The sequence below is a fragment of the Bombyx mandarina genome, chromosome 08 (assembly GCF_030267445.1).
Source record: "Bombyx mandarina strain Sakado chromosome 08, ASM3026744v2".
NCBI lineage: Eukaryota > Metazoa > Arthropoda > Insecta > Lepidoptera > Bombycidae > Bombyx > Bombyx mandarina.
This window is the reverse complement of record NC_143215.1, coordinates 4,245,599-4,270,422: the sequence shown is the minus strand read 5'-3', so window position 1 is coordinate 4,270,422 and position 24,824 is coordinate 4,245,599. Positions and strand designations below refer to the sequence as shown.

The following is a 24,824-nucleotide window of genomic DNA, read 5'->3' as shown; positions in this document are numbered from 1 at the left end:
GATATTTTATTTGATGTTTTCGGTACGTATTGTCAATGAAAATATAATAGAGAAGTGGATAACTAACCATAGTTATCACTTTTGCCTTATTTTTACATAGTTTAAAATAAATATTTATAGGCATAGAGGTAATATGAGATCTCATTGCAAAGTCGATAATTATAGCTGTATCTGCTGAACCTCAAAATACATATTCTTTTAACTCACTTACTCGTTTTAAGCTTTCGCGACTATTTGCATTACAAACTCTATTATTTATCGGACTCTGACCACGTGACTATTGGCATTACACACTCTATTATTTATCGAGCTCTGACCACGTTACTATTGGTATTATACACTCTATTATTTATCGGGCTCTGATCACGTGACTATTATCATTACACACTCTATTATTTATCGGGTTCTGACCACGTGGCTATTATCATTACACACTCTATTATTTATCGGGTTCTGACCACGTGACTATTGGCATTTCACTCTAATATTTATCTGGTTCTGACCACCATTTTCACATTTAATACCTTCACGATATATTGGTACTGTTGCAAGTGCCATGATCACGGGTAGATTCTAAGAAATGTTGCTAATAACCCATTAAATGATCGCGTGTGTCACTTTGTTTCTAGCTAATGAATTAAAAGTGATTTCAGCAAAGGTACATTATATTCCTCTAGAGACAAAGAGAAAAAGCTATTGAGACGATATTGACTCGAAGAGTACCTAGTAAAATAACCAGCTACGAGAAAAATTTGATACAATTATTGCACAAATCATGAATCAATCAATTAATGAAACGTTATTTAAGTGTATTTATTGTATGTATTTGTGTTAAGTGTATTTTCTTGTTATGTGCTCAGTGTAATAAACTTAAAGGAATGCAATAATTTTCTGATTAACTCAAGTGAGAGTGAATGTTGTTCAAATCAAAACTTGTTAAAAATACTGTGCTCATTGTGTGAAATGTGGTGTGGAATTATGTAGACCACGATGAAGAAATGGCCAGTCACGGTGTGGTTTGCGACAGTACTCTGGACCGGGGAGAATGCACATATTAATCAGAGGTACTCTCTCCTTCCCGGGAAAAGCGTCCTGAACGCTATTCCGGAAATCCTGGGGCTCACCGTCGCGGATTCCACTGCAACTGGAACGACCAATCTACCGTTACCCTCTCAGGAGTTGCTGAGCCTAGGACCGGATCAGATGTCTGTAAGTATACAAATAATAATCCTATCTGATTTATAAAATCATTCGCCATTTTACTTAGAGCCCAAACGAAAGCTTTATCCGTTTATTAAGAGTACTAATTGTGGGCAACTCCAACATTTTAGTATGGAAAATAAAATTATATGACTGGCAACATTGTTGAGGTCAGTCTCTTCCTTTTTTATTTTTCACCGCAAGCGGACGTGTTTATAATAAAATATCAATAAACATACAAATAAACCGTATTGCAGCACAAAGCGCAAGTTTTCTTAATCACAGCAACCGGCCCGGCCCATACAGCCCGCACCAAAACACAATATTCTATGAGAGAATCCAGTGCTTCTGATTTACTGATGAAACAGAATACAGGGTAGCTTACTGCCATCAAGAAGGCAGTAAGCTCGTCTGCCTAAAAATCGATTAAAAGGTTTTTCCCACATAAAAAAATAAGTTTTTTCTACTCCAACATACCCTGTTCGCTCACCACGTCGCGTGTGTCAAATTCTGAAAATTTCCGCCTGGCCAAAACAAAATGTTTTTTTTCCTAACCTTCTACTTGAGAATTTGACGAAAAGTATGTAAAACATAAAAAAAAAAGATGTGTGGTGTCGTGGGACACTGGATAGGCACGAAGTTCTATTCGAGGTATAAAGAAAATGAAACTGGAGGTTTCGCAACAACCCACGTTCATTCGGTAGCGTGCGAACTTATTGTAGTACACTTCATTCACAGTTGTTTGCATAAGAGTTAGTGTATTGCGCAAACGAACGTCGTGGTCAATGAATGATAAAAAAATATGCTGTTTTTTGTACGTTATTACAAAGTTAAGTCGTACACTGTGTGCATTACTAATAAAAATCTTACGTTACGGACGTTTTTTCCCGGTTAGGGTACCTCTCCGCATCGTCCTTTAAGGAACTTGTTCCAAAAATCTTCTTATTCTTCTTTAATATATATGTATACATTAATCAATATCACACAATTTCCGGCCGCGAAATGCCCTAAAGCTTTCATCGAACACGTAAAATGTTTATAATTGTATCCGTTACTCACGAAGCGTTATAAATTACAAGCGTCGACTGTGACTGTATTTTATTAGTCTATGTACACATTAAGATTGTTAGAAGGCAAAATATTGCGATCTCGTTAATAAATTCTACATCAAGTAAATACTTTGAAACTAGTATATCTGATACAGAGAGGCTACTGACATAGTCAATTTGTATCAAAACATCTTAATTGCCAAACGTATTTAGCCGTGTCCGATAATGTACAGTCGTGTAGATAAAGCATTTCGAATTAAGATTATTTAGTTTTGATTTACAGTTCCCGCTCTAAATACAGACATGTCAGAATGCCGACGCCATATAAATTACATCATTATCGACACAAGTTCAATTCATCTCTTTATATCTTTATTTTTTTGCGGTCCGAATATTTATGGATTTTCAGAGTGTTTTTTTTTGTTTTACGCTATATTTTGCTGAGTAAAAAGTTTTTTTTGTTTACTCAGCAATAAAATTGTTTAGTATAAAACGTATTTAGACATTGTAATGTGTTTGCAGAAGTAAATCTCTTTTTGAGTGATTTGTACTATGGACTGTTTTATTTTTAAATTTTCAAAGTCAGAATATATGTAGGTACGTTCGATGTGTTAGCGTTTTATGTCGTTTCAAATTTAGATGAATAAAGAGAGCTAAAGATTATTTTAAATTTAAATGTACAAGTTCAAATTTAAAATTATTTTATAATAACACAAGGCTATATTAAATTGGTAAATTTTTCAGATATGTGCATGATTATTTACTATTGAGTGCTTGATATCGAATGCCTGATATTAAATGGTTTCAGAAGGCCTAGTTTGAAGTCGTTGTGGCCTAAAGGATAGGACGTCCGGTGACCAGATACCAATTTTTCGAATGAAAAACTTACTTGTGGTAGCACCTCTTGTGAGTCCGCATGGGTAGGTACCACCACCCTCTTTGGCGGCGTCGCTCGATATCGCCAATGCGTTTAACACCCTGCTCTGGTTCGTGATAGGGGGGGGCGCTGGAACGACACGGAGTAACCTCCCACCATCGCTGGCTGGTGGGTTCCTACTTGGAGGACAGATCGGTCACGTGTACCGGACACGGTGGGATCCTGCACCGATTCCCGGTCGTGCACGGTGTTCCACACGGGTCGGTGCTCGGCCCCCTTTTGTGGAATAGCGGGTATGACTGGGTGCTGAGGGGTGCCCTCCTCCCGGATCTGAGCGTAGTCAATTACGCAGACGACACGTTGGTCGTGGCCCGGGGGGAGTTTTGCTGAGTCTTCCCGTCTTGCTACCGCTGGGGTGGCGCATGTCGTCGGAAAAATCAAGAGATTGGGCCTCGACGTGGCGCTCAGTAAATCCGAGGCCATGTGGTTCCACAGGCCCCGGAGAGTGCCACCTGTCGATGCCCATATCGCGGTTGGAGGCGTCCGTATCGGGGTCGGGGTGCAGTTGAAGTACCTCGGCCTAATTCTGGACAGTCGTTGGACCTTCCGTGCTCACTTTCAAAATCTGGTCCCTGGTCTTTTTCTGGTCTTTTTTATAATTCGAGTAGAGTTTAAAAATAATTCAATAAACACGTACCACAGGGGTTCATTGTGGGATAACGTCGAAAATAATGCCTATAATCCCTTAAAATACTAAAAAATTCTATTCAAAAATAAATTCAAATTTAGTGGTGGTAGGACTTTTACTGGTGGTAGGACCATTTGTGAGTCCACGCGAGTAGGTACCAGCACCCTGCGTATTTCCGCCGTGAAGTAGTAATGCGTTTCGTTTTGTAGAATGGGACAGCCGTTGTGGCTATAATGAGACCTTAGAACATATATCTCAATGTGGGGGGCGCATTTACGTTGTAATTCTTTTCTGTTTTTATGCTTTTTGTTTATGCCCGGCTTTTTTATTGTCTTTCATTTCCGACACTTCGAACACAGTTTTCGTGGGACGACTAGTTTTGTGTCTTCTCTTCTTAATCGTTCCCTTACTGCTGCGAATCGCGACCACATGGCATGACTTTTCTCCATAGCTTTCGGTCGAATTGTGTCTACCACCAGCGAAAACCGAAGAAAATATTAATTCTTCAATATTGTACCTAAATTAATGGAAAATTATAATAGCTTAGTAGACAAAACGTTCGGTGTCTAGCTTAGTAGATAAATCGTAGTGCTATTAAGTCTTAAAGTGCTCAGGCAGGTACCAAATATTGAGGTTAGGTACATACCTAACACGCGCTGAGTGACGCCTTCAAATGCTAAGTAATATTATTGTGTAGTACAAGTTTAATAACTTTTCATTCCTTTTGAAAGATAGGAAAGCCGCTATAGAATAGGTACATTTAAGGCTTCGTTCTCATGTCTTAAGGTCTATAGAAGCATTCGAACGTTTGAGTTACAACTTAACATAAGTAACGCATTATTGGCATGCAAAAACTGTTCAATATTTATTAACTGTGACTAAGAGAATGAATTCGTTTTTTTTTTATTGCTTAGATGGGTGGACGAGCTCACAGCCCACCTGGTGTTAAGTGGTTACTGGAGCATATAGACATCTAAAACGTAAATGCGCCACCCACCTTGTGATATAAGTTCTAAGGTCTCAGTATAGTTACAACGGCTGCCCCACTCTTCAAACCGAAACGCATTACCGCTTCACGGCAGAAATAGGCAGGGCGGCGGTACCTACCCGCGCGGACTCACAAGAAGTCCTACCACCAGTCAAAAAGTTGTTTGCTTATTAAGTTTTGTTTTCCATTAAGGAGGCGGACGATTATCGTTTGTTTCGCCGGGAACAATTCCCTTACAACTTATATCGTCGGTAATCTTATCTGCGGTGTTGTATCGATAACTCGTTTCAGCGGTTTTCGAGTGCGTGACGCTTATTATCGGCACGTTGGACCAAAAATTGATAACCTGCTCCTATCTTAATCACTAAACAATATGTCTATTAGCAGTAACAGTTTCGAATGCAATAGTTTTACGGTCAATCAGTGTTTCGCCGCGATCCGAAGGGGTTAAGTTAAATTAAAATTTTTGGATTTGCGAGGACGATGATAACGATACGAATGCTTCGGTAGTGATGTGAAAATGATAAGAAACGTAATACGGAAATATTTATTTGTGTTTTTGAATGCGTGTTTGTGGTTTGCGTGCGTGGCTCAGTTGAAGATTGAACCGGATAGTCACGTTCTGACTGTTTCCCCGCGCGATCCGTCCGCGACGGCTCCTGAATATCCCCAGACGGACCATTACGTGAGTTGGTTTCCGAGGACATTTTAGTTTTGAGCATAATAAGGTGAATCAGATTGTAAACATATTAAGGACTAGTTTTGCCCGCGACTTCGTCCGCGTGGAATAGTTACTTTGGCGTATATTTAAATATAGCGTAAGCTCTCAAAAAGGAAAAAATACCCCTATTTTGAAACTTTCTTTATTGGTGGTCCGCTTGGTCCTATTTGTCCTATTGGTCTTAGCGTAATGCTATATAGCCTATAGCCTTCCTCAGTAAATGGGCTATCTAACACTGAAATAATTTTTCAAAACGGACCAGTAGTTCCTGAGATTAGCGTGTTCAAACAAACAGACTCTTCAGCTTTATAATATTACAAAGTACCTATAGATTCAAATGTTTGGATCTATCTCTAAGATAAAGAATTCAATAATTAAACAAGACTTTGCTAATAATTCCTGCAACTAATATAATAATAAACGAATAATATAATAAATCGAATATAATTTCGTAATTCTAACAAATAGATCTCTGACATGACTGTAATGTGCAACGAATTCAGTTTTTCTTTATTTTTTGAAAAGTATCAGTACAAAGTATGAATGATAAAAAAGCAAGCCTTTCTCTTAGGGTCCTGATAACTGTAAAATAAAATAATCTCGTTCATTGACCTCGTGTTCATTGACCCCCGAACTTTTGTTTGGGATGGGTTGCGGACCGACGAAATATGATACTCTTAAAATGATACTTACATTCACAAATACATTGTTTTCTATTTAGATCAAGGTTTATTATCCGCTTTTCGGCTCCGGGAACGGCCGAAATAGGGAGTATGGATAAACATAGCTTTTTTTTTAAACTCTCTTTGGTGGTAGTTTTTTTTTATTGCTAGATGGGTGGACGAGCTCACAGGTCACCTGGTGTTAAGTGGTTAATGGAGCCCATAGACATCCACAACGTAAATGCGCCACCCAACTCGAGATATAAGTTCTAAAGTCAGTATGGTTACAACGGCTGCCCCACCCTTCAAACCGAAACGCATTACTGCTTCAAGAAATAGGCAGGGCGGTGTTACCCACCGGCGCGGACTCACAAGAGGTCCTACCATCAGTAAAAATTATTAGTAATAGAAGGGAAAAATGAAATGTTGATTTCAACACAATTAATTTTAGTTGCTGTCACAGCAAATTGTCTTTTTCGTGCTCTATTCAGGGGGAAATGGTGCGAGTATTCAGAAATATAATTTATGAAAAAATACTTTTAAGCTCTACTATTTTTTTTTCCTTTCCTACCTAGCCTCGAGAGGCTATGTCAGCGTAATTCTAACGTGTAGGTGAGCTCTCGGGGCTCAAACCTGGGGGCGTTGCTAACACTAGCCCTAGCAATAGCAGTGCTTCGCAGAATCTACCACCGGATCGGAAACGCAACCCACTGAGAAGATTCTGACAAATTCTCTCAGGTTCAGACCGTGAGCTCATTAACCCGTCCGGGCATAGCTGCAATATCCTCTTAAGCTACTAGTGAATAGATAGGGAAAAAAAATGTAGCTAATGTAATGTAAAATTCCAGTTTTTTCGATTGAAAGACCTGTACCTACCTACTACAATATATTTCTAATCGCGCGCCAGGTTCTGCGCGCTAAAAGTTAAACTCGCTAAAAATACAATTAGTCTAATTACTGAGGTTATGGCGTATTGTAAGTCCGGACAGAAACAGTACCACCGTCCTACCTATTTCTGTCGCAAAGCAGTTATGTGTTTTTATTGAGATCGGTGATGGTCTGGTGGAATTGATATTTCGACCTTGTGTTTCAAAACGAGGCATTCAAATTGCAATGTTTTAGTCGCAAGCTCGTTTCCCAATTTACGGAGAAAAAGGAACCCCTAAACAAATAAACTCAGATTACTCATGAGATTTTAGAAATCCAAAAACAAACCAGAACGGTTTTTGCATCGGTAAATCCAAAATAAATAATTACAGGTATGAATAGCTCGGCCTCTGAAATGTTTGTCTGACTCATGTATGAAGATTCGACATTACAATACATACATGAAGAATCATCTATATATTAATACGTGAAGCAAAAACTTTGTACCCCTTTTTACGAAAATTGCGCGGACGGAGGATTATGAAATTTCCCACACTTATAGATAATAGAGAGGGAGTGCAAAATGCTAACATTTTTTTTAAAGTTATGCATAAGAAATACATTAAATCAATAAAAAAAACATTATACATAGTACAATGTCTTTGACAGTTTTGACACACACACGCATGCATACTACCTATATTTGATTATTGTAATATATCGATACTCTTCTTATTGCTTAGTCTGTTATCAAATTGAGCATAGATTAAAATATTGTTTGTCTGATATTATTGTATTAATATTTGTCTAAAGTGTAGTCTTGGCGAAATCTGTGTTTATAAAGTATAATAGTCTTTGAAAATAGAATCATAATAGTGTAAAAACTTATAATTTCAATTAATTATAGTCGAATTTCGACTATGGGGGGACCACTAGTTTCTATTAATGTTATATTTTTCGATTTTGGTAATATTTGGTTACTTAACAGAATAAAAATAAATCTATCAATCAAACCAAGATACAGACTGAAGATATTACATGTTATTGTAATTCTGTTATTTTCTGTGAGACATTCAATTTTCCTCGTCGTCACAGGAAATGTGTCATACAAAAATTCTTAGATTTGGTATTACGAGTTTCAATGTAGACTCAAATAATTAGAAGCACGCCCATTAGATAGAGTGAATGAACATCCAGATTTCTTAGACGTTATCGGTGAAAAACAAAATCTTTCATTAAAAACCTAAAAAAAATAAATTCAGAAATTATCATAGAATTTATTTTAATATTTGGAGTAAATATGTAATTTTTTTGCTAGCCTATGCCATTAAGCTCGTTATACTAGATTCACCAGACAGTATAAGATCTACATAAGACATACATAATAATATAACTAGTCAGGTCATAAGTATTGTCACACAGTAAAAACTTTTCTTTTAGAATGCTGGCCACAAAAAAGTTTATTGAATTCGAATTTCGAATTGTTCATGAAAATAAAAATGTATACTTTTAGAATTTTACTCATTTTTAAATATGGAGTGGACGCTTAAAGAAGACCGTGTTGCAGTTATTGCGTTGCATCGTTGCGGTTACGCGCCAATTCAAATTTTTAACATACTGAAAAATTTGAATATAACCAAAAGATTCGTTTATCGTACCATCAAACGATACAATGAAGACTCTAGTGTAGATGACAGGTCAAGAAGTGGTCGCCCTCGGTCTGTTAGGACTCCAGCAGTGATAAAAGCTGTGAAGGCGCGAATTCAAAGAAATCCCAAACGTAAGCAGAAACTGTTGGCCCTTCAGATGGGGTTAAGCAGAACCACGGTGAAAAGGGTGTTAAATGAAGACTTAGGGCTTCGGGAATATCGAAGAAAAACAGGACATCGTTTGAATGCTCGTCTAATGGACCTGAGACTGAAGAGATGCCGCGCTTTGTTGAAGCGGTACGCGGGAAAAAAAATTCGGGAAATTCTTTTTTCGGATGAAAAAATTTTTACCGTAGAAGAGAGCTGCAACAAACAAAATGATAAGGTGTACGCAGACAGTAGTGAAGAAGCGAGCAACCGTATTCCGCGTGTCCAACGAGGTCATTTTCCATCCTCGCTCATGGTATGGTTGGGAGTTTCTTATTGGGGCTTAACAGAGGTACATTTTTGTGAGAAAGGTGTAAAAACGAATGCAGTTGTGTATCAAAATACAGTCCTGACGAACCTTGTGGAACCTGTTTCTCATACCATGTTCAATAACAGGCACTGGGTATTTCAACAAGATTCGGCGCCAGCTCATAGAGCGAAGAGCACACAAGACTGGCTGGCGGCGCGTGAAATCGACTTCATCCGGCACGAAGACTGGCCCTCCTCCAGTCCAGATTTGAATCCGTTAGATTACAAGATATGGCAACACTTGGAGGAAAAGGCGTGCTCAAAGCCTCATCCCAATTTGGAGTCACTCAAGACATCCTTGATTAAGGCAGCCGCCGATATTGACATGGACCTCGTTCGTGCTGCGATAAACGACTGGCCGCGCAGATTGAAGGCCTGTATTCAAAATCACGGAGGTCATTTTAAATAAACTTTAGTGTCATAAGAATCTATGTTTTGTTAAGTTCATTTTGGTATATGAATGGTTACATAATGAATAAACTTGTTTCAATTATTTTACATCAAACATGTGACAGAATTTATGACCTTACTAGGTATATAGGATCTATTAGTTTCTAATTTGTATTAGTTTCTAATTTGTATTAGTTTCTAATTTGTATTAGTTTCTAATTTGTATTAGTTTCTAATTTGTATTAGTTTCTAATTTGTATTAGCTTCTAATTTGTATTAGTTTCTAATTTGTATTAGTTTCTAATTTGTATTAGTTTCTAATTTGTATTAGTTTCTAATTTGTATTAGTTTCTAATATGACTTTTTTTTTATTGGGCAAATGGGTGGACGAGCTCACAGCCCACCTGGTGTTAAGTGGTTACTGGAGCTCATAGACATCTACAACGCAAATGCCGCCACCCACCTTGAGGTATGAGTTCCAAGGTCTCAAGTATAGTTACAACGGCTGCCCCATTCTTCAAACCGAAATGCATCACTGCTTCACGGCAAAAAATAGGTAGTAATAATATTTTGTATCTATACTAATATTATAAAAAGGAAAGATTTGTTTGTTTGTTTGTTTCGAATAGGCTCCGAAACTACTGGACCGATTTGAAAAATTCTTTTTCCATTAGAAGCCGACATTGTCCCTGATGAACATAGGCAATTTTTTTTATTTTTTTTTAAATTATTTTTTTTGGTTTCATGTGTGTTTTAATGTTTCCGAAGCGAGGCGAGGGCGGGTCGCTAGTTTTAAATAAAACTCCAATGTGTTGTTCTGTTAAAACAAAGAAACGATGTTTCAAGACTATTTATAATAAATGTAATTTAGTTTCCCAATTCTAAATAGAAATCAATTTCATAACGCTCTTTACTTCTCTCGACGCCATATTTTTTTCGTCTCCGTCACCGCTATTTTACCAAACATTCCAGATTAATCCCGAACTACTTTGCCAGCAGCCCGAACGCGGTAAAATTTACAATTAAATATAGTGAATTTTATTTATAGTAAATGCTTACGTTGATTACTCTCTCTCCTCAAATGCCCTGTTCATAAAACACATGCTTACGCAAAATCTGTTTTCTGTACAAGCAGAGTTATACTTTGGAATTCCCTCTCACCAAGCGTACGAGCGTGCAAAACCATAGCAGCGTTCAAGAAATCTGTTAAAGAACACTATTTATCTTTACCATATTATATAAAAGTATATATATTTGTATAATGTATAATAATATAAAGTAAGGTGTGTGTGTTTGTGTATTTGTATGTATGTATATTGTTTTGTATCTTGTAATATAATTATTATATGTAATGTTTACTGTATGCACTAGGTTGGTGTTCCTAATTCTTCTTTCCTTCTGCGGGCCTACTGGAAGAGATTTCAACATGAAATAAGTAGTACCCTTGTACTCAGTATCCTTATTGTTGTGTTTCTTCTAACAGCTATGTGTACTAAATATATTAATAAACTAGCGACCCGCCCTCGCTTCGGTTCGGAAACATTAAAACACACATGAAACCAAAAAATAAAATAAAAAATAAAATAAAAAAGTAGCCTTTGTTCATCAGGGACAATGTCGGCTTCTAATGGAAAAAGAATTTTTCAAATCGGTCCAGTAGTTTCGGAGCCTATTCGAAACAAACAAACAAACAAATCTTTCCTCTTTATAATATTAGTATAGATATAGATAGCGACCCGCCCTCGCTTCGCTTCGGAAACATTAAAACACACATGAAACCAAAAAAATAAAATAAAAAAAAATAAAGTAGCCTATGTTCATCAGGGACAATGTCGGCTTCTAATGGAAAAAGAATTTTTCAAATCGGTCCAGTAGTTTCGGAGCCTATTCGAAACAAACAAACAAACAAATCTTTTCTCTTTATAATATTAGTATAGATTATAATATTAGTATAGATAAATAAATAGAGAAGCGGAGGATTGTGCTCGGTGGTTTGCGATCTGAGAGACCTATGTCCAAAAGTGTACTGCTATAAGCTGATAATACGGTATGGTATGATGGCACTGACTGGATGGAGTCGTGCATTCCGTTTCGAAGGGCTGGGCAGCCATTTTACAAATACAATTGAAATTTCTCATGTCTCCAGGTTGGTAGCAGCGTTCACGTCTACGGGCTCTGTCGAACATTTTATACCAAATTCACTACATAATTACAACACAATAAAAATACAACTACTACATCCGGCTATGGAATGAGCTCCCCTACACGGTGTTTTCCGAGCGCTATGACATGTCCTTCTTTAAAAGAGGCTTGTGGAGAGTATTAAGCGGTAGGCAGCAGTTTGGCTCTGCCCCTGGCATTGCTGGAGTCCATAGGCGACGGTAACCACCCATCATCGGGTGGACCGTATGCACGTCTGCCTACAAGGGCAATAAAGAAAAAAAAAACTATAGTATTTACCACGTCTGTTTGGATCCTCACGATTCACAATCGGTGCTTTTAGGCATTCCAAGCACCGGTGACCGCTCTCGTGCTGAATGTGACGAAAGCTTCGTCGTGAAAATTATATCACAGACATAGCCTTTTTTTTTTGGTCAGGAGGAAATCGCCGGACTTCCGCCCTCCACTGGGGATGGAGGGCGGGGCATGTCAGAGTCGAACTGACTAAAACCTCCTGTCGCTCAACAACCAACGTCCAAACCTCGCATGAGACAGAACTCATGAAGAGGCAGAGGGGGGAAAGTGAAGCGTTTAGTGCGGAGCACATCTCTCTCATCGCCCTCCCTCCCCCTCGGGACGCTGGACCGGCGGTCGTCGGCGCCACGACCACCAGCCCTCTCGGTCGGCAGGCTATCCGAAGCCCGCCTAGATGGCGTCGGTTAGAGTGAGCTGTCCTACGGAATACCCCGACGGACCAGAACCAGCGTGGGTCGAGGATAGCCGGCCTTCCATCACCCGGATGCTCTGCGTAAAGCGCGTGCAGAGCAGCTTGCACGTCGTCTTCTTAGGCCTCCCTCGCCGGTCCCCAGACCGACATGTGAGGGGGACCCGAAACACTTAGAGGGCCAGGGCTTGGGCGAGATCCGCCTCCCTGGCCCCCGCTCGACGGCGGCGGGATTAAATATATATATATTTTTTTTTATGTGCCTATCTGCGATCAGTCCTGGACTATGAGCAGATCCGTTGCGTGTGCCATCGCGTCGAAGAGGTCCTCACCAGGAGACTCCTCATTAATCACCATCTGTCACCAACTCCCTGTATATAATGACGTTTCAGTCGTTTGATGTAACTGACTTTTGTCAACGCATTAGCTAGGGTATTTGGGTGGTTTTCCAGCCGAGTTCTGTAGTTAGTCCCTGTCAACCTTATCTCTTCCTTAACAGTTCTCATGTTCATGGCTTCATGGATCTCAGTGTTTGTCACAAACCATGGTACGTTTGCTATGGTTCTTAAGATGCCATTCTGCATTCTTTGCGTGATATTTAAACTGGAGTCGCATGCACTTCCCCACAGTTGCAATCCATACGTCCATATTGGCTTCAGGATCATTTTGTAGATTAGGAGCTTATTGTCAGTGGAAAGCTTCGAGTTACGTGCCATCAGCCAGTAAATGTTTTTGAACCGCATGTTTAGCTCATCTCGTTTTGATTGGGTGTGTTTTTTTCCATGTCAGTCTTTTGTCCAGGTGCATACCGAGGTATCTGACTGTATCACATTGTGGCAGGGTGATATCGCACATTTTTACCGATGCGCAGCTTCCTTTCCTAAGCGTAAATGTTATGTGGACGGATTTTGTAGTATTAGCCTTTATTCGCCATTTCTGGAGCCATTCAGTCACTTTGTCAAGGTTGTTCTGCAAGGTAGCAGAGGCAACAGCTGGGTCCGTGCTGCTTGCAAGTAGTGCTGTGTCGTCCGCAAATGTAGCTGTGGTAACGCCTTGTGTTTCAGGAAGGTCAGCAGTATATATGGTGTACAAGGCGGGTCCCAGGATAGTACCTTGTGGGACTCCCGCCATTATATCCTGAATATTTGATAGCTCTCCGTCTTCTCTCACCTGGAAAATTCTATCTATCAGGTATGATTTCATCAGTGGATAATAACTATGGGGTAGGAATGCCTTTATTTTGTATAGTAGGCCTTTATGCCACACCTTATCGAACGCAGCCTGGATGTCCAGAAACACGGCAGAGCAGTATTCTTTGTTTTCAAGGGATGATCGAATTTTTTCACAGACCCTATGCACTTGTTCTATGGTAGAGTGCTGTTGTCGAAAACCGAATTGATGTCTGGGTACAATTTTGTTTTCATTGAGTATGGGTAATATTCTACTCAAGAGAATCCTCTCAAACATCTTGGACAGCACAGGCAACAGGCTTATGGGTCTTTATGATGTGGGTTCTTGGGATTAAATAAATAAATAAATATTTACTAACAATCACGCCACGTTAACTGGTCCCGTGATAAGTTCGTAAAGAACTTGTGTTACAGGTACCAGATAACGGAAATAAATGTAAGATTTTTATTATACACGTACATATATTTAATGTACATCCATAACCCTGGAAAAGACATTTATATTTATCATACAAATATCTTCCCTTGGCGGGCTTCGAACCCGCAACCCCCTTGTGTAGTGACCATGTCACTTACCACTACACCAGACGGCCGTTGTGCGTCTCTCACGCGCCCCGCCGCCTCCTTCTGCCAGATGGTGCACTCGCAGAAGTCGAGCATTGCCTTCCACGACTCGTCGTCGCCGAGCATCGATGCCACAACACTCGGCAACGACAAGTCCTTTCCTATTTTTGCGACGAGGACACGGCGCTACCTCTCCCATGCGGGGCAGGCAACGAGCGTGTGCTCCGCCGTGTCCAAGTCGCAACCACAATGGTGGCACTCTGCCATCGGCTCGGCTCCGATCCGGTGCAGGAACTCACCGAAGCAACCATGCCCAGTGAGCACGTGCGTGAGCCGGAAAGTGAGGCGTCCTCTGTCACGATTCACCCAATCCAAAAGGACCGGGCGAATCGCCTTGACGGTCCTACGACCGGCCGAAGGATCAGCCAGCCGTCTGGACCATGACTCTAGCACAGACATAGCCCATTGAGTTTTTCGCTGGATCTTCTCAGTGGGTCGCTATCCCGATGCAGTAGTAGATTCTGCGAAGCACTGCTCTTGCTAGGGCTAGTTTTAACTAATTCGCCAGGCTGAGCCCCGTAAGTTCGCCTATACGTTCGGTGAAGCTGGTATAATCCCTCGACGTTCCCAGAAGAGGTAGGCATAAAAATAAATTGGCCAAGATCTCCTCACACCCTGTATAAATCAATATCATCGTTATAGTTTCTGGAACTGATCTTGAATACCCTGTTTGGATTAATTTTACGTGAACAAGGTCAGAAATGTTTCGTCTAGATTTGGTTTACGGGTAAAACATCAGATAACTGATTTATTAGTACTTTGAAACTACAATGGCGTATAAGCAGACGCCACACCTGGAGTTTATCGTAACCGCGTAACGTAACGTTCATAAAATCAGTGGATTTAATGTGGGCAATATTTTAACGAGCCGTTGACTTTTACCTATCACTTACATTGCTCACTCTAACCGGCGCCATCTAGGCGGGCTTCGAATAGCCTGCCAACCGAGAGGGCTGGTGGTCGTGGCGCCGACGACCGCCGGTCCGGCGTCCCGAGGGGGAGGGTGATGGGAGAGATGTGCTCCGCACTAAACGCTTCACTTTCCCCCCTTTGCCTCTTCATGAGTTCTGTCTCATGCGAGGTTTGGACGTTGGTTGTTGAGCGACAGGAGGTTTTAGTCAGTTCGACTCTGAGATGCTCCGCCCTCCATCCCCAGTGGAGGGCGAAAGTCCGGCGATTTCCTCCTGACCAAAAAAAAAACACATTATCCTCATAAGTGACTTTACCGGATCCACTTTCAAGTCTCGTTGATTTTTTAACCAAACTAGAACCGTTATCTGACGGACAAGTGCGATTTCGGTACGGTTCCGGATTCAGATTCTTCGAACAAAAAACTATTTAAGTTTAAGGACTATTTTCTTCCTGTTTCGTCCTAATGCTGTTGTCCTAATGTAATCTATGCTAATAATTACTTTTACCTCTCCAATTGAACGAATAAAAGAGCAAAAGAAATTTACAAAAGAATGAAAGAGGAAAATTAATACAAAACAATTATTTCAAAAATATCTTTCAATTATTTTTATTAAGAAAAGGAATGACCGCGATCTTAAGCGATTCGGGCACTTTGTTTTTGCACGTTGGCAAAACAAACGTATCTTTGTTATCGAAAAAAAATTTATCCCCAACATATTTTCTTCGCAACAGTTGATGCTTTATCTGCAAAGCTGTTTGTAAATTACGGTAATGATTTTTTGATAGGTCAAAGATACAAATATACTAATTTGAGATATTTCTTTCTACATATCAACGAGAAATGCCCTATGAACTTTATAAGTGATAAATTACTAGTAAAGTTAGTTAAGAGTATATAAAAAACAATCGAGAAAATTTCGAGATTTTTACAATTCCCTTTCACCGTACACTTTAATATTTGCTACTTTTTTTTTTTTTTCCTACCTATGCTGATGGCCTTGAGAGGCTATTTCAGCTTCACCCTAACGTGTGTAGGTGAGCTCACGGGGCTCAAACCGGAGAGTTGCTAACACTGACCCTAGCAAGAGCAGTGCTTCGCAGAATCTACCACCGGATCGGAAACGCGACCCACTGAGAAGATCCGGCGAGAAACTCAGTGGGCTGTGTCTAGGGGTTAATTCGCTCGTCGAGCCCTTCGTCGTAAGCGACGGGTTCGACGAGGACGGTGACCGGTGCTTGTGGTGCCTAAAAGCACCGTTAATGGGTCGGGAGGATCCGTAATGACGTGCTTTGGGCGACGTCGACTGTTTACCATTCGGTCTACAGGATCGGGTATGTAGTTTCCAGCGGCCACGACAAGAGGGTTCTCATGTCGTGCCGCCTTCTCGAAATGGCGCAATGATGCCGACTGTAGATACTTACTGACAGAGTCGAGCTCCAGGTCATCGTGGAGATCCACGTTCCTCAGGAACCATGGTGCTCCGACGGCTATCCTGCAGAATCGGGATTGAATAACCTGAAGGGGCTTCAAGTTGGTGCGGGCTGCGTGAGCGAACACTACGCTTGCATACGTCATAATGGGGCGTATGCAAGTTTTGTAGAGAGTTACCTTATTACGGAGGGACAGTTTGCTTCGCTTGCAAAGCATAGGGTAGATACGTCCTAATATGAAGGCGGCACGGTCGCGTACCGTTTTAATATGGGGACGGAATGTCATCCCTCTGTCGAGGGTGACGCCTAGGTATTTGACCTGCGAGGCCCACGGTATGGGCTGGCCAAAGAGAGTGACGGGGCTAACGGCGGAGGTGTTTGCGCGCCTATTAGGGAGTGGGATGCTCGAAGTGGTATTCGGAGGGCGACCCCTTTTGAAGAGCACCGCTGTGCTTTTCGTGGGGTTGACGTCGATGCGCCACTTCCGGAACCACTGTCCCATGGTGGCTACTGCGATCTGGAGTCGCCGATGCAGCAACGACATCTTCCTACACGAGTAGTAGATAGCCGTGTCATCGGCGAAGAGCGCTAGATGGGTCTCCGGAGACCGGGGTATATCATTGATATACAAACTAAATAATAACGGGGAGAGCGCGGAGCCTTGCGGGACTCCGGCAGTCAGATGACGGGGGCGAGAGCGAGTTCCGTCTACTCGATATCGAAACAAACGGTTCGACAAGAAGTCTCGTATGATGAGCACGAGTCTGTCTGGCACTCCCATGTTGTACAGTTTGTAGATCAAACCGTTGTGCCAGACTTTGTCGAACGCCTTCGCGATATCGAAGAAGAGGGCGCCGGTCGGGATTTGTTTACGCCTATTTAGCCCTATTAAGATGTGCTCCGTGAGCCGGTGCACTTGTTGTACGCACGAGTGCTTAGCGCGGAATCCAAACTGCTCGTCTATTAGAATTTTATTCGCGGTAACGAAGTCCCAGAGGCGTTTCCGAAGGAGCCGTTCGTAAATTTTGCCTATCGTCGGGAGGAGACTAATCGGACGGTAACTAGCGGTTTCGTTTTTCGGTTTGCCCGGCTTATGTATACCGATAACGTCCGCTTCTTTCCACACCGCGGGAAAGATGCAGTGCGTCATAGCGGCATTTAAAATTGTAGCCAACATTGCTATCAGTTGGACTGGTAAGAGTTTAAGCGCGCGGTTACGGATGCCGTCGGAGCCGGGTGCCTTCTTAGGTTGGAGGTTGTGGATCGCTTCTCTAACTTCGTCAGTGGTAATGGGGGGTAACGCGTCCGAGGGCGGTAGGGAAGCTCTGCGCTCGACCTCCCTGTCGACTAACTTGGTGTGTTCGGGGTCCGCGTATTGAGTGCTGGTGGTGCACTGCTCTTGCAGTGCATCGGCCAGCAGCTCAGCCTTGTCATCGTCATCGAATGCCGGTGGTTGGCCTGAAGGGCGTACGAGGGGAGGCATAGTAGCGGTAGTTTCGGATTTGAGAGTCCTAGCTAGTCGCCAGTATGCTTGGTGGGAGGGCGCGAGTTGTTCTAAATAACTATGCCAATTTTCGTTACGGGCGTCGCTTAGGCGGGAGTGGACTTCGCGTTGTAGACGACGCATCCGAATCCGGTTTGAATGCGTGGGAAGACGATCGTAGGCCCGGATTGCCGCGTTCCTAACTCTTAAGAGGTTCCTAGGTTCGGGGGACAGTCTGATGCGGTGGAAGCTATCCTCCACATCGACTTCTTTAGAAGATCTAATGATCGCGGAAGAGATGTGATCGGTAATGATGTTTATGGATTCGACGGTGTCCTTGGGGGATAGATTCGAATCCGGGCCGTAAGGGAGGATTGGCGGAGCGGCTTCGGCTAAGCACGTGCCCAGCTTATTCCAATCCACCATGGTCCTCGTAACAGTGACTGGGTTGTGAGGGCGACCGAGATGCATAACGACAGGTCGGTGGTCTGAGTCGAGCTCTGACAGTGCTTCGATGGAATGCAAGCGCAGAGTTACGTTCCTAAGCAATGCCAGGTCTATAGTGCTCGGACTGAGCGTGATGTTATACGGATAACATGTTGGAGTTGGGGGGCCGACTACTTCGAAGGTGAGGTCGTCTATAAACGCGTCGAGACGCCTACCGTTGACGTTCGTACGATGGCAGTTCCACCTAGTTTGGTGGCAATTTAAATCGCCTGCCAGGATGACAGAGTCTCCCATGCCGAACAGTGACTCGATGTCACTGCTCAGGAGGGGCTTGTCCGGGGGGAGATAAACGGATGCGATGACGATCGGCTGGTGTCCCATCAGCGAGATACGGCACACTGACGCCTCGATATGTGAGAGCGAGGGAGTATCGAGAGGGACAATGTGCAGGGCCCGCCTATAGTAAATGGCAGTCCCGCCTTTGAAGGCGGTGAGTCTGTCATTCCTAACCATGACGTAATTCGCGACTTTCGGGTCACGACGCGAGGGCTTCAGGCAGGTCTCCTGCACTAACAGAATATCTATTAGGTTATCGCGGAGGAATTCGTATATTTGATCGCGTTGCCGCGCGAGTCCGTTAGCATTGTAGAATGCCAACTTAAGGGAATAAAGTTTTTCTCTACCGTTTCGCGCCATTGATAACCGGTAAAGATTTAAAACGTCCGGGATACGGACTCATAGACGTCCATGTGATCAAAAGCGGCCGCAAGCCGCTGTTCGGGGGTTACCGACCTACGGATAGCATCTGCGAACGATCGCAGACGGTCAAAGTTTACCGCGGTGACCAAGTCACGCACGAGCGCGAAGTCGTTGACGGCTGAGGGTTGCGGGGGGCGGTACGCGGGCGCGGGGCGAGGTGCGAGCAGGGGCTGAGGCGCGGGACGTGTCGCAGGCGGGGGCTGGGGTACGTTTTGTGTTCCCTCCTTCGTATACGGCAGCGGTTTTTTCCACGCCGAGACGGTGGGAACCGCAGCCGGTACGAAGGCTGGTTTCGGCACTGAAGGCGCCGAAGTCTTTGGGTCGACGGTTCGGGGGACTGGGTGGTTCGGGCGTTTACGCGGAGCCCTAGGACATCCGCGGTAGTTTGCCGGGTGCCCTTGCTTAAGGCATAGGACACAGCTTGGGGGTTCCGTCGCGGTTTCCCTAACACGCGAACATTCTGTGGTTGCGTGATCGCCGAGGCATTTCACGCAGCGGGGGCGCGCGGGGCAATTACGCGCTGAGTGGCCATAGAGCTGGCACCTGTGGCACTGCCCGGGAGTACCACGTTTATGGGGGGCTTCGATGGTGACCCCGGAGAGGCCGCATATCGTTTTGAGACATGAGATTCTTTTCTTTGCCTCCGGGGTTGATTCTAGCGCGACGAGAATCATATTGTACGGCTGTCTGCCGCGTCCGCTGTGCATCCGGTGCACACTAACTATTGGGAGGGACTGACCGATCAAATCCTCCTTTACGTAGTCTATGTCGAGTTCCTTGGGGACTCCGCGTATCACTACGCGAAGTTCGCGGTCCTCCTGAAGAGCATAGGTGTGATAACCTATGTTCTCCTTTCGGAGGTAAGCAGAGAGGGCCCTATGGTCGCCCGGCGTTGCGACCTTAATCTGAATCCCATGCGCGACGTTACGCGCATGGGTATAATTAATTTTGTTGGCCTGAAGGGCCTGGGATACGCGATTCCACGCTGACTTCTCCTGGAGTATCAGCGGGGGCGGGACAACAGCGGTAGGCAGCGGCTTGGCTCTGCCCCTGGCATTGCTGAAGTCCATGGGCGACGGTAACTACTCACCATCAGGTGGGCCGTATGCCCGTCTGCCTACAAAGGCAATAAAAAAAAAAAAAAAAAAACTGTTTTAGGCGCGGGCGCGGTTTTTGGGCGCGGCGGTGGGGTTACGCGGCGGGCGGAGTCCGACTCCGGCGTCACGACTACCTGCGGTCGGGAGGCGGTCGCGGACTTGGTTTGCTTCGTCATGGAGGTCCGGGACTCCACGACGCGAGTACGCTTTTTACCGCGCGTTACAGTTTGGAACCCATCCGAAGTTCCAGGTTGAGGGCTAGTCGCGGACTCGAAGTCCATCTCCGATTCGGTATCGGAGCCTGAACTAGACGCTATTGAGGTCGCGACGGACGAAACTGACGTGATTGACGCGGGCGCAGGGGTAGCGGGGGCGGGGGCGTTAGACGCTACAGCGGCGGCGTGCGTACGTGCGCTTGAACACGGACCGGCGGCGGGGCACGCGAGGCATGCCTGCGAGGCATGTTTGGCTACGGCGGCGAGAGATGCGGGGGGAGAATATTTACCAAATGAGGCCCTATAGGCTTCGAATTCGGGCGCGATTGACGGATATTTTTCCCGAATGAAGTCGATGAAAATTTTTTCGTCCATCTTCACGTGATTTTCGCCCGGGGGGGGCGGCCCCGGGACTTTTGTTCAACTCGCCGAAAGGCGAGTCCCCTGATTTGGGAGAACCCCCCTGTGCTGTAAAGACAGTAAGGAGCAGGGAGGGGGGAGTGCCTATGCCGTGAAAACGGCAGTCAGCGGGGGTAAAAGAGGGTTTGGGAAGATCGCTAGCCTGTGAGAGTGCCACAGAAAGCCTGATCGTAGCGATCCTTTTTGCCTTGAAAAAGACTTGGTATGGGGTATTCACGGTCACTACACTGTCGCGCACAACTATGAGTTCCGAGACGTAGATCACAAGCGAGCAACGGATCGGAAAGCACGTCCGCACACGACCGAGTCGTGAGCGAGAATATATTTGCTACTAATTACAACTGAATATCTTTAGTCATTATTGAGGAAACAATCTAAGTGTTGGACCGACAGATGGATAGCAAAATCATTCAAAAGGGTTTCGTGATTTTTTGTCAGGCTTAAAATTAATGGGGCAACGCAAAGTCGCCGTGTCGCCCGAAACATGTCTTGTCGGGTCCCCCGGATTCACTCTCGGTGCTTTTAGGTCTCTCAAGCACCGGTCACCGTCCTCGTAGAACCCGTCTCTTGCGACGAAGGGCTCGACGAATGAATTAAACCATAGACAGAGCCCACTGAGTTTCTCGCCGGATCTTTTTAGTGAGTCGCGATTCCGATCCGGTGGCAGATTCTGCGAAGCACTGCTAGGGCCAGTGTTAGCAACACGGTTTGAGCCCCGTGAGATCACCTACATGCGAGGGCGAAGCTGAAATAGCCTCTCAAGGCTATCAGCATAGGTAGAAAAAAAAGAAGGGTGGAATCGGATTGAAGAAGGGAAAGAGAAAGAGAGAGTTAATTTACGATCCATTTGACAGGTGTAGGCGCTTTTTAAGCGTTTAATGTCTAATGCCAATGAATACAATACTCTTGTCTTTTTGTTCTTCTGGAGTTCATTATAATATAATAATACAAGTCGGGCCTTTTGTTTGTTTACTTTGTGTATTTATTCCCACGAGCCGAATATTGGGCCTTGAAAAATAACGTTCTGTTTTATGTTTTGATTTACGTTTTCACCGACGAACGTTACATGAAATGGTTGTTATAAAAGAAAAATAAAAAAACTCCATTAGATAAAATATTGCATGAGTGCGTCGAGTTCGAGAGCTGTGTTAATATTTATACAAAGTACCTGTTTTGTGTGTGTGTATATATTAATAATTTCAACGCGTCAGCTGCGGTACACGTGCTTTGTGGAAGAGCATCTGGATGATCGAAGGACGCGCCCACCGACCCACGCTGTATTTGGCCAGCGGAGTAGCAGGCTTCAGATAATGCCGACGACAGCCGGTCCGAAATCTTGAGATAGTAGAAAGTTTCTTCCTGTCTTTTTTATTGCTTAGGTGGGTGGATGAGCTCACGGCCCACCTGACGTTAAGTGGCTACCGGAGCCCATAGACATCTACAACGCAAATGTCGCTACCTACTTTAAGCTATATGTTTTAAGGTCTCAGTTTTTACAGTACAACGGCTGCCTCACCCTTCGAACCGAAACGCATTACTGCTTCACTGCAGAAATAGGCAGGGTGGTGGTACCTACCCGTGCGGACTCACAAGACGTCCTAACGCCAGTTATAATTTTTATTACACTATGTTATTCCTTCGTCGTGGAAGTCAATCGTGAACATTTGTTATGTACGTATTTCATTGGAAAAAATGGTACCCGCCTGCGGGATTCGAACATCGGCGCATCGGTGGCAAAACTAATCTATTAAAACACATTGACTAGGGAGGCAGAAGTCCTAGGCTGCACTCCGCTCTCCAGTAATGGGTGATATTATTATACTAATGTGATAACGATTTATCTCGAACAATCAATCAGAGAACTTCCCTAGAATATCCCTTACAAGGGAGAGCATAGAGCCTTCCCTACACTCACAAGCTCAAAACTATGCAGCCGTGAGAGTCTGTAAGCTGGACGGTAAATATTGGTAGCAAAAATTAACTAGAAATAATAAAAAAAAAGTTTGTAGCTTTGTCAATTTTCGATTTTCGAATTTTTGCAATTTGCAATTTTCGAAGCAGTGTCTGCTTAAAGGTGGAAAAATCTGAATCTGATTGGCGCCCCAAATGAACGATGAATTATATGAGAATCTAAATTTATGCTTCGTATACTTTTAGATTAACAGGCACAAAGTTTATACTAACCACATATTTCTGACCTTTATTACGTTTCTCATCTAATTCTTTGAAATAATTCCGGAGCGAACCGATGTTTTGATGTGCAAAACTTTAACGTCATTAACATAGTTAACGGCACATGCGGAGATTTTTTGAAAACGCACGGTTATCTAACGACCGTTTGTGATGATTTACTGGTGATAGGACCTCTTGTGAGTCCGCACAGGTAGGTACCACGACCCTGCCTATTTCTGCCGTGAAGCAGTAATGCGTTTCGGTTTGAAGGGTAGGGCAGCCGTTGTAACTATACTAGAGACCTTGGAACTTATATCTCAAGGTGGGTGGCACATTTACGTTGTAGATGTCTATGGGCTACAGTAACCACTTAACACCAGGTGGGCTGTGAGCTCGTCCACCCAACTAAGCAATAAAAATAAAATAAATTCGGATTTGGTGCAAGGCTGCTGACGTCATACGGGGCCATGGACTCAGACTCGATTTTAAGCTGTGCTACGAAGCGAAGAAAATATCTGTACAATTATATTCGGTTGGGAAATTTTACGTCACATAGAAACCTCTATCATGCGCTATTGAGCCCAACCTTCACGATTCCTTATAAATTTGAGGGTCTTTTTACCGATATTTGCTTGCTATTTTTTCCTAGGTATTCTATCCTATATTGTCTTTTGTTTACAGAACAGTGGTTCCGCTCTAGCCGATGCGTCGCATCCAGTGCAGTATGCTGGTCTCCCGCGGGGCTTGACTGTCTACCCGCAGCCACTCAAAGACTCTGACCATGAACTTATGTTCAACGTATCCTGGCTACCGGAACTGGGTAAGTTCTGTCTTAGACTTATTGACTTGAATACGACGTCGCTGAGCTATTTGTGACGATTTATGTCGCAACAGATATTAGCGGTAGCCAATCACTAAATAATTACTTGTATCGAACATTATTTATTTACTTATTTATTTGGAAAACCAACATTGGGAAACAATACAAACATATAAAATAAAATAAAATAGCTAAAACAATAACCAAACATGTTTCCACTATCAAAATCATATATAAGTAGAAAGTGAACAGAAAAATCGGACTAAATCACCTTATACATATTCCAAAATAGCTTTTCTATATGCTACAAGTGACAACCAAACTAATTATACAGCATTATACGTATGTGTCACATTATACACATAAGCATACACTCCATCCAGATCCAGAACGAATCAGATCAGAAATAAGTCAGTAACGTATTGGCAGGAATGTAATTTTTGTTTTATGTTGATGGATAGGAAAAAATGTCGAAGTGAATTAATATTTAATCGAGATTTAACTTGTCTTTCGTAATTACGATTGAACAAATCAAATTTTTGGTAGTCAGCGGCTTGACCCTGCCCTTGACATTGCTGAAATCGAAGGGTGACGGTAACCACCCACCATCAGGTGGCCCGTATGCTCGTCTGTACACAGGGCCAAAAAAGTTGAAGTGTTAAAAACAGTTAGTAGTCAAATTAAGAATTGCTTTTTTTTTTTAAATCTTTAAAACAATTCCTAGTTAGATTAAGCATTGCTCTTCATAGTTAAGCTAGAAATT

General features: G+C 43.1%; 1 protein-coding gene across 2 annotated transcripts in view; it reads left to right on the top strand.

The window, feature by feature from the left end:
* Window positions 1-680: 680 nt before the first annotated feature.
* Window positions 681-24,824, top strand: part of LOC149502456 (uncharacterized) — a 210,857-nt gene continuing 186,713 nt past the window's right edge. The window contains exons 1-2 of one of the 2 annotated variants that reach the window (XM_089729419.1): window positions 681-1,209; window positions 23,923-24,061. In XM_089729419.1, the coding sequence (XP_089585545.1) occupies window positions 991-1,209; window positions 23,923-24,061 (358 nt within the window). In that variant the 5' untranslated portion in view covers window positions 681-990. Of the gene's footprint in view, window positions 1,210-5,172; window positions 5,488-23,922; window positions 24,062-24,824 lie in introns of those variants that run through there. The other variant, XM_089729420.1, reaches the window with a different exon arrangement.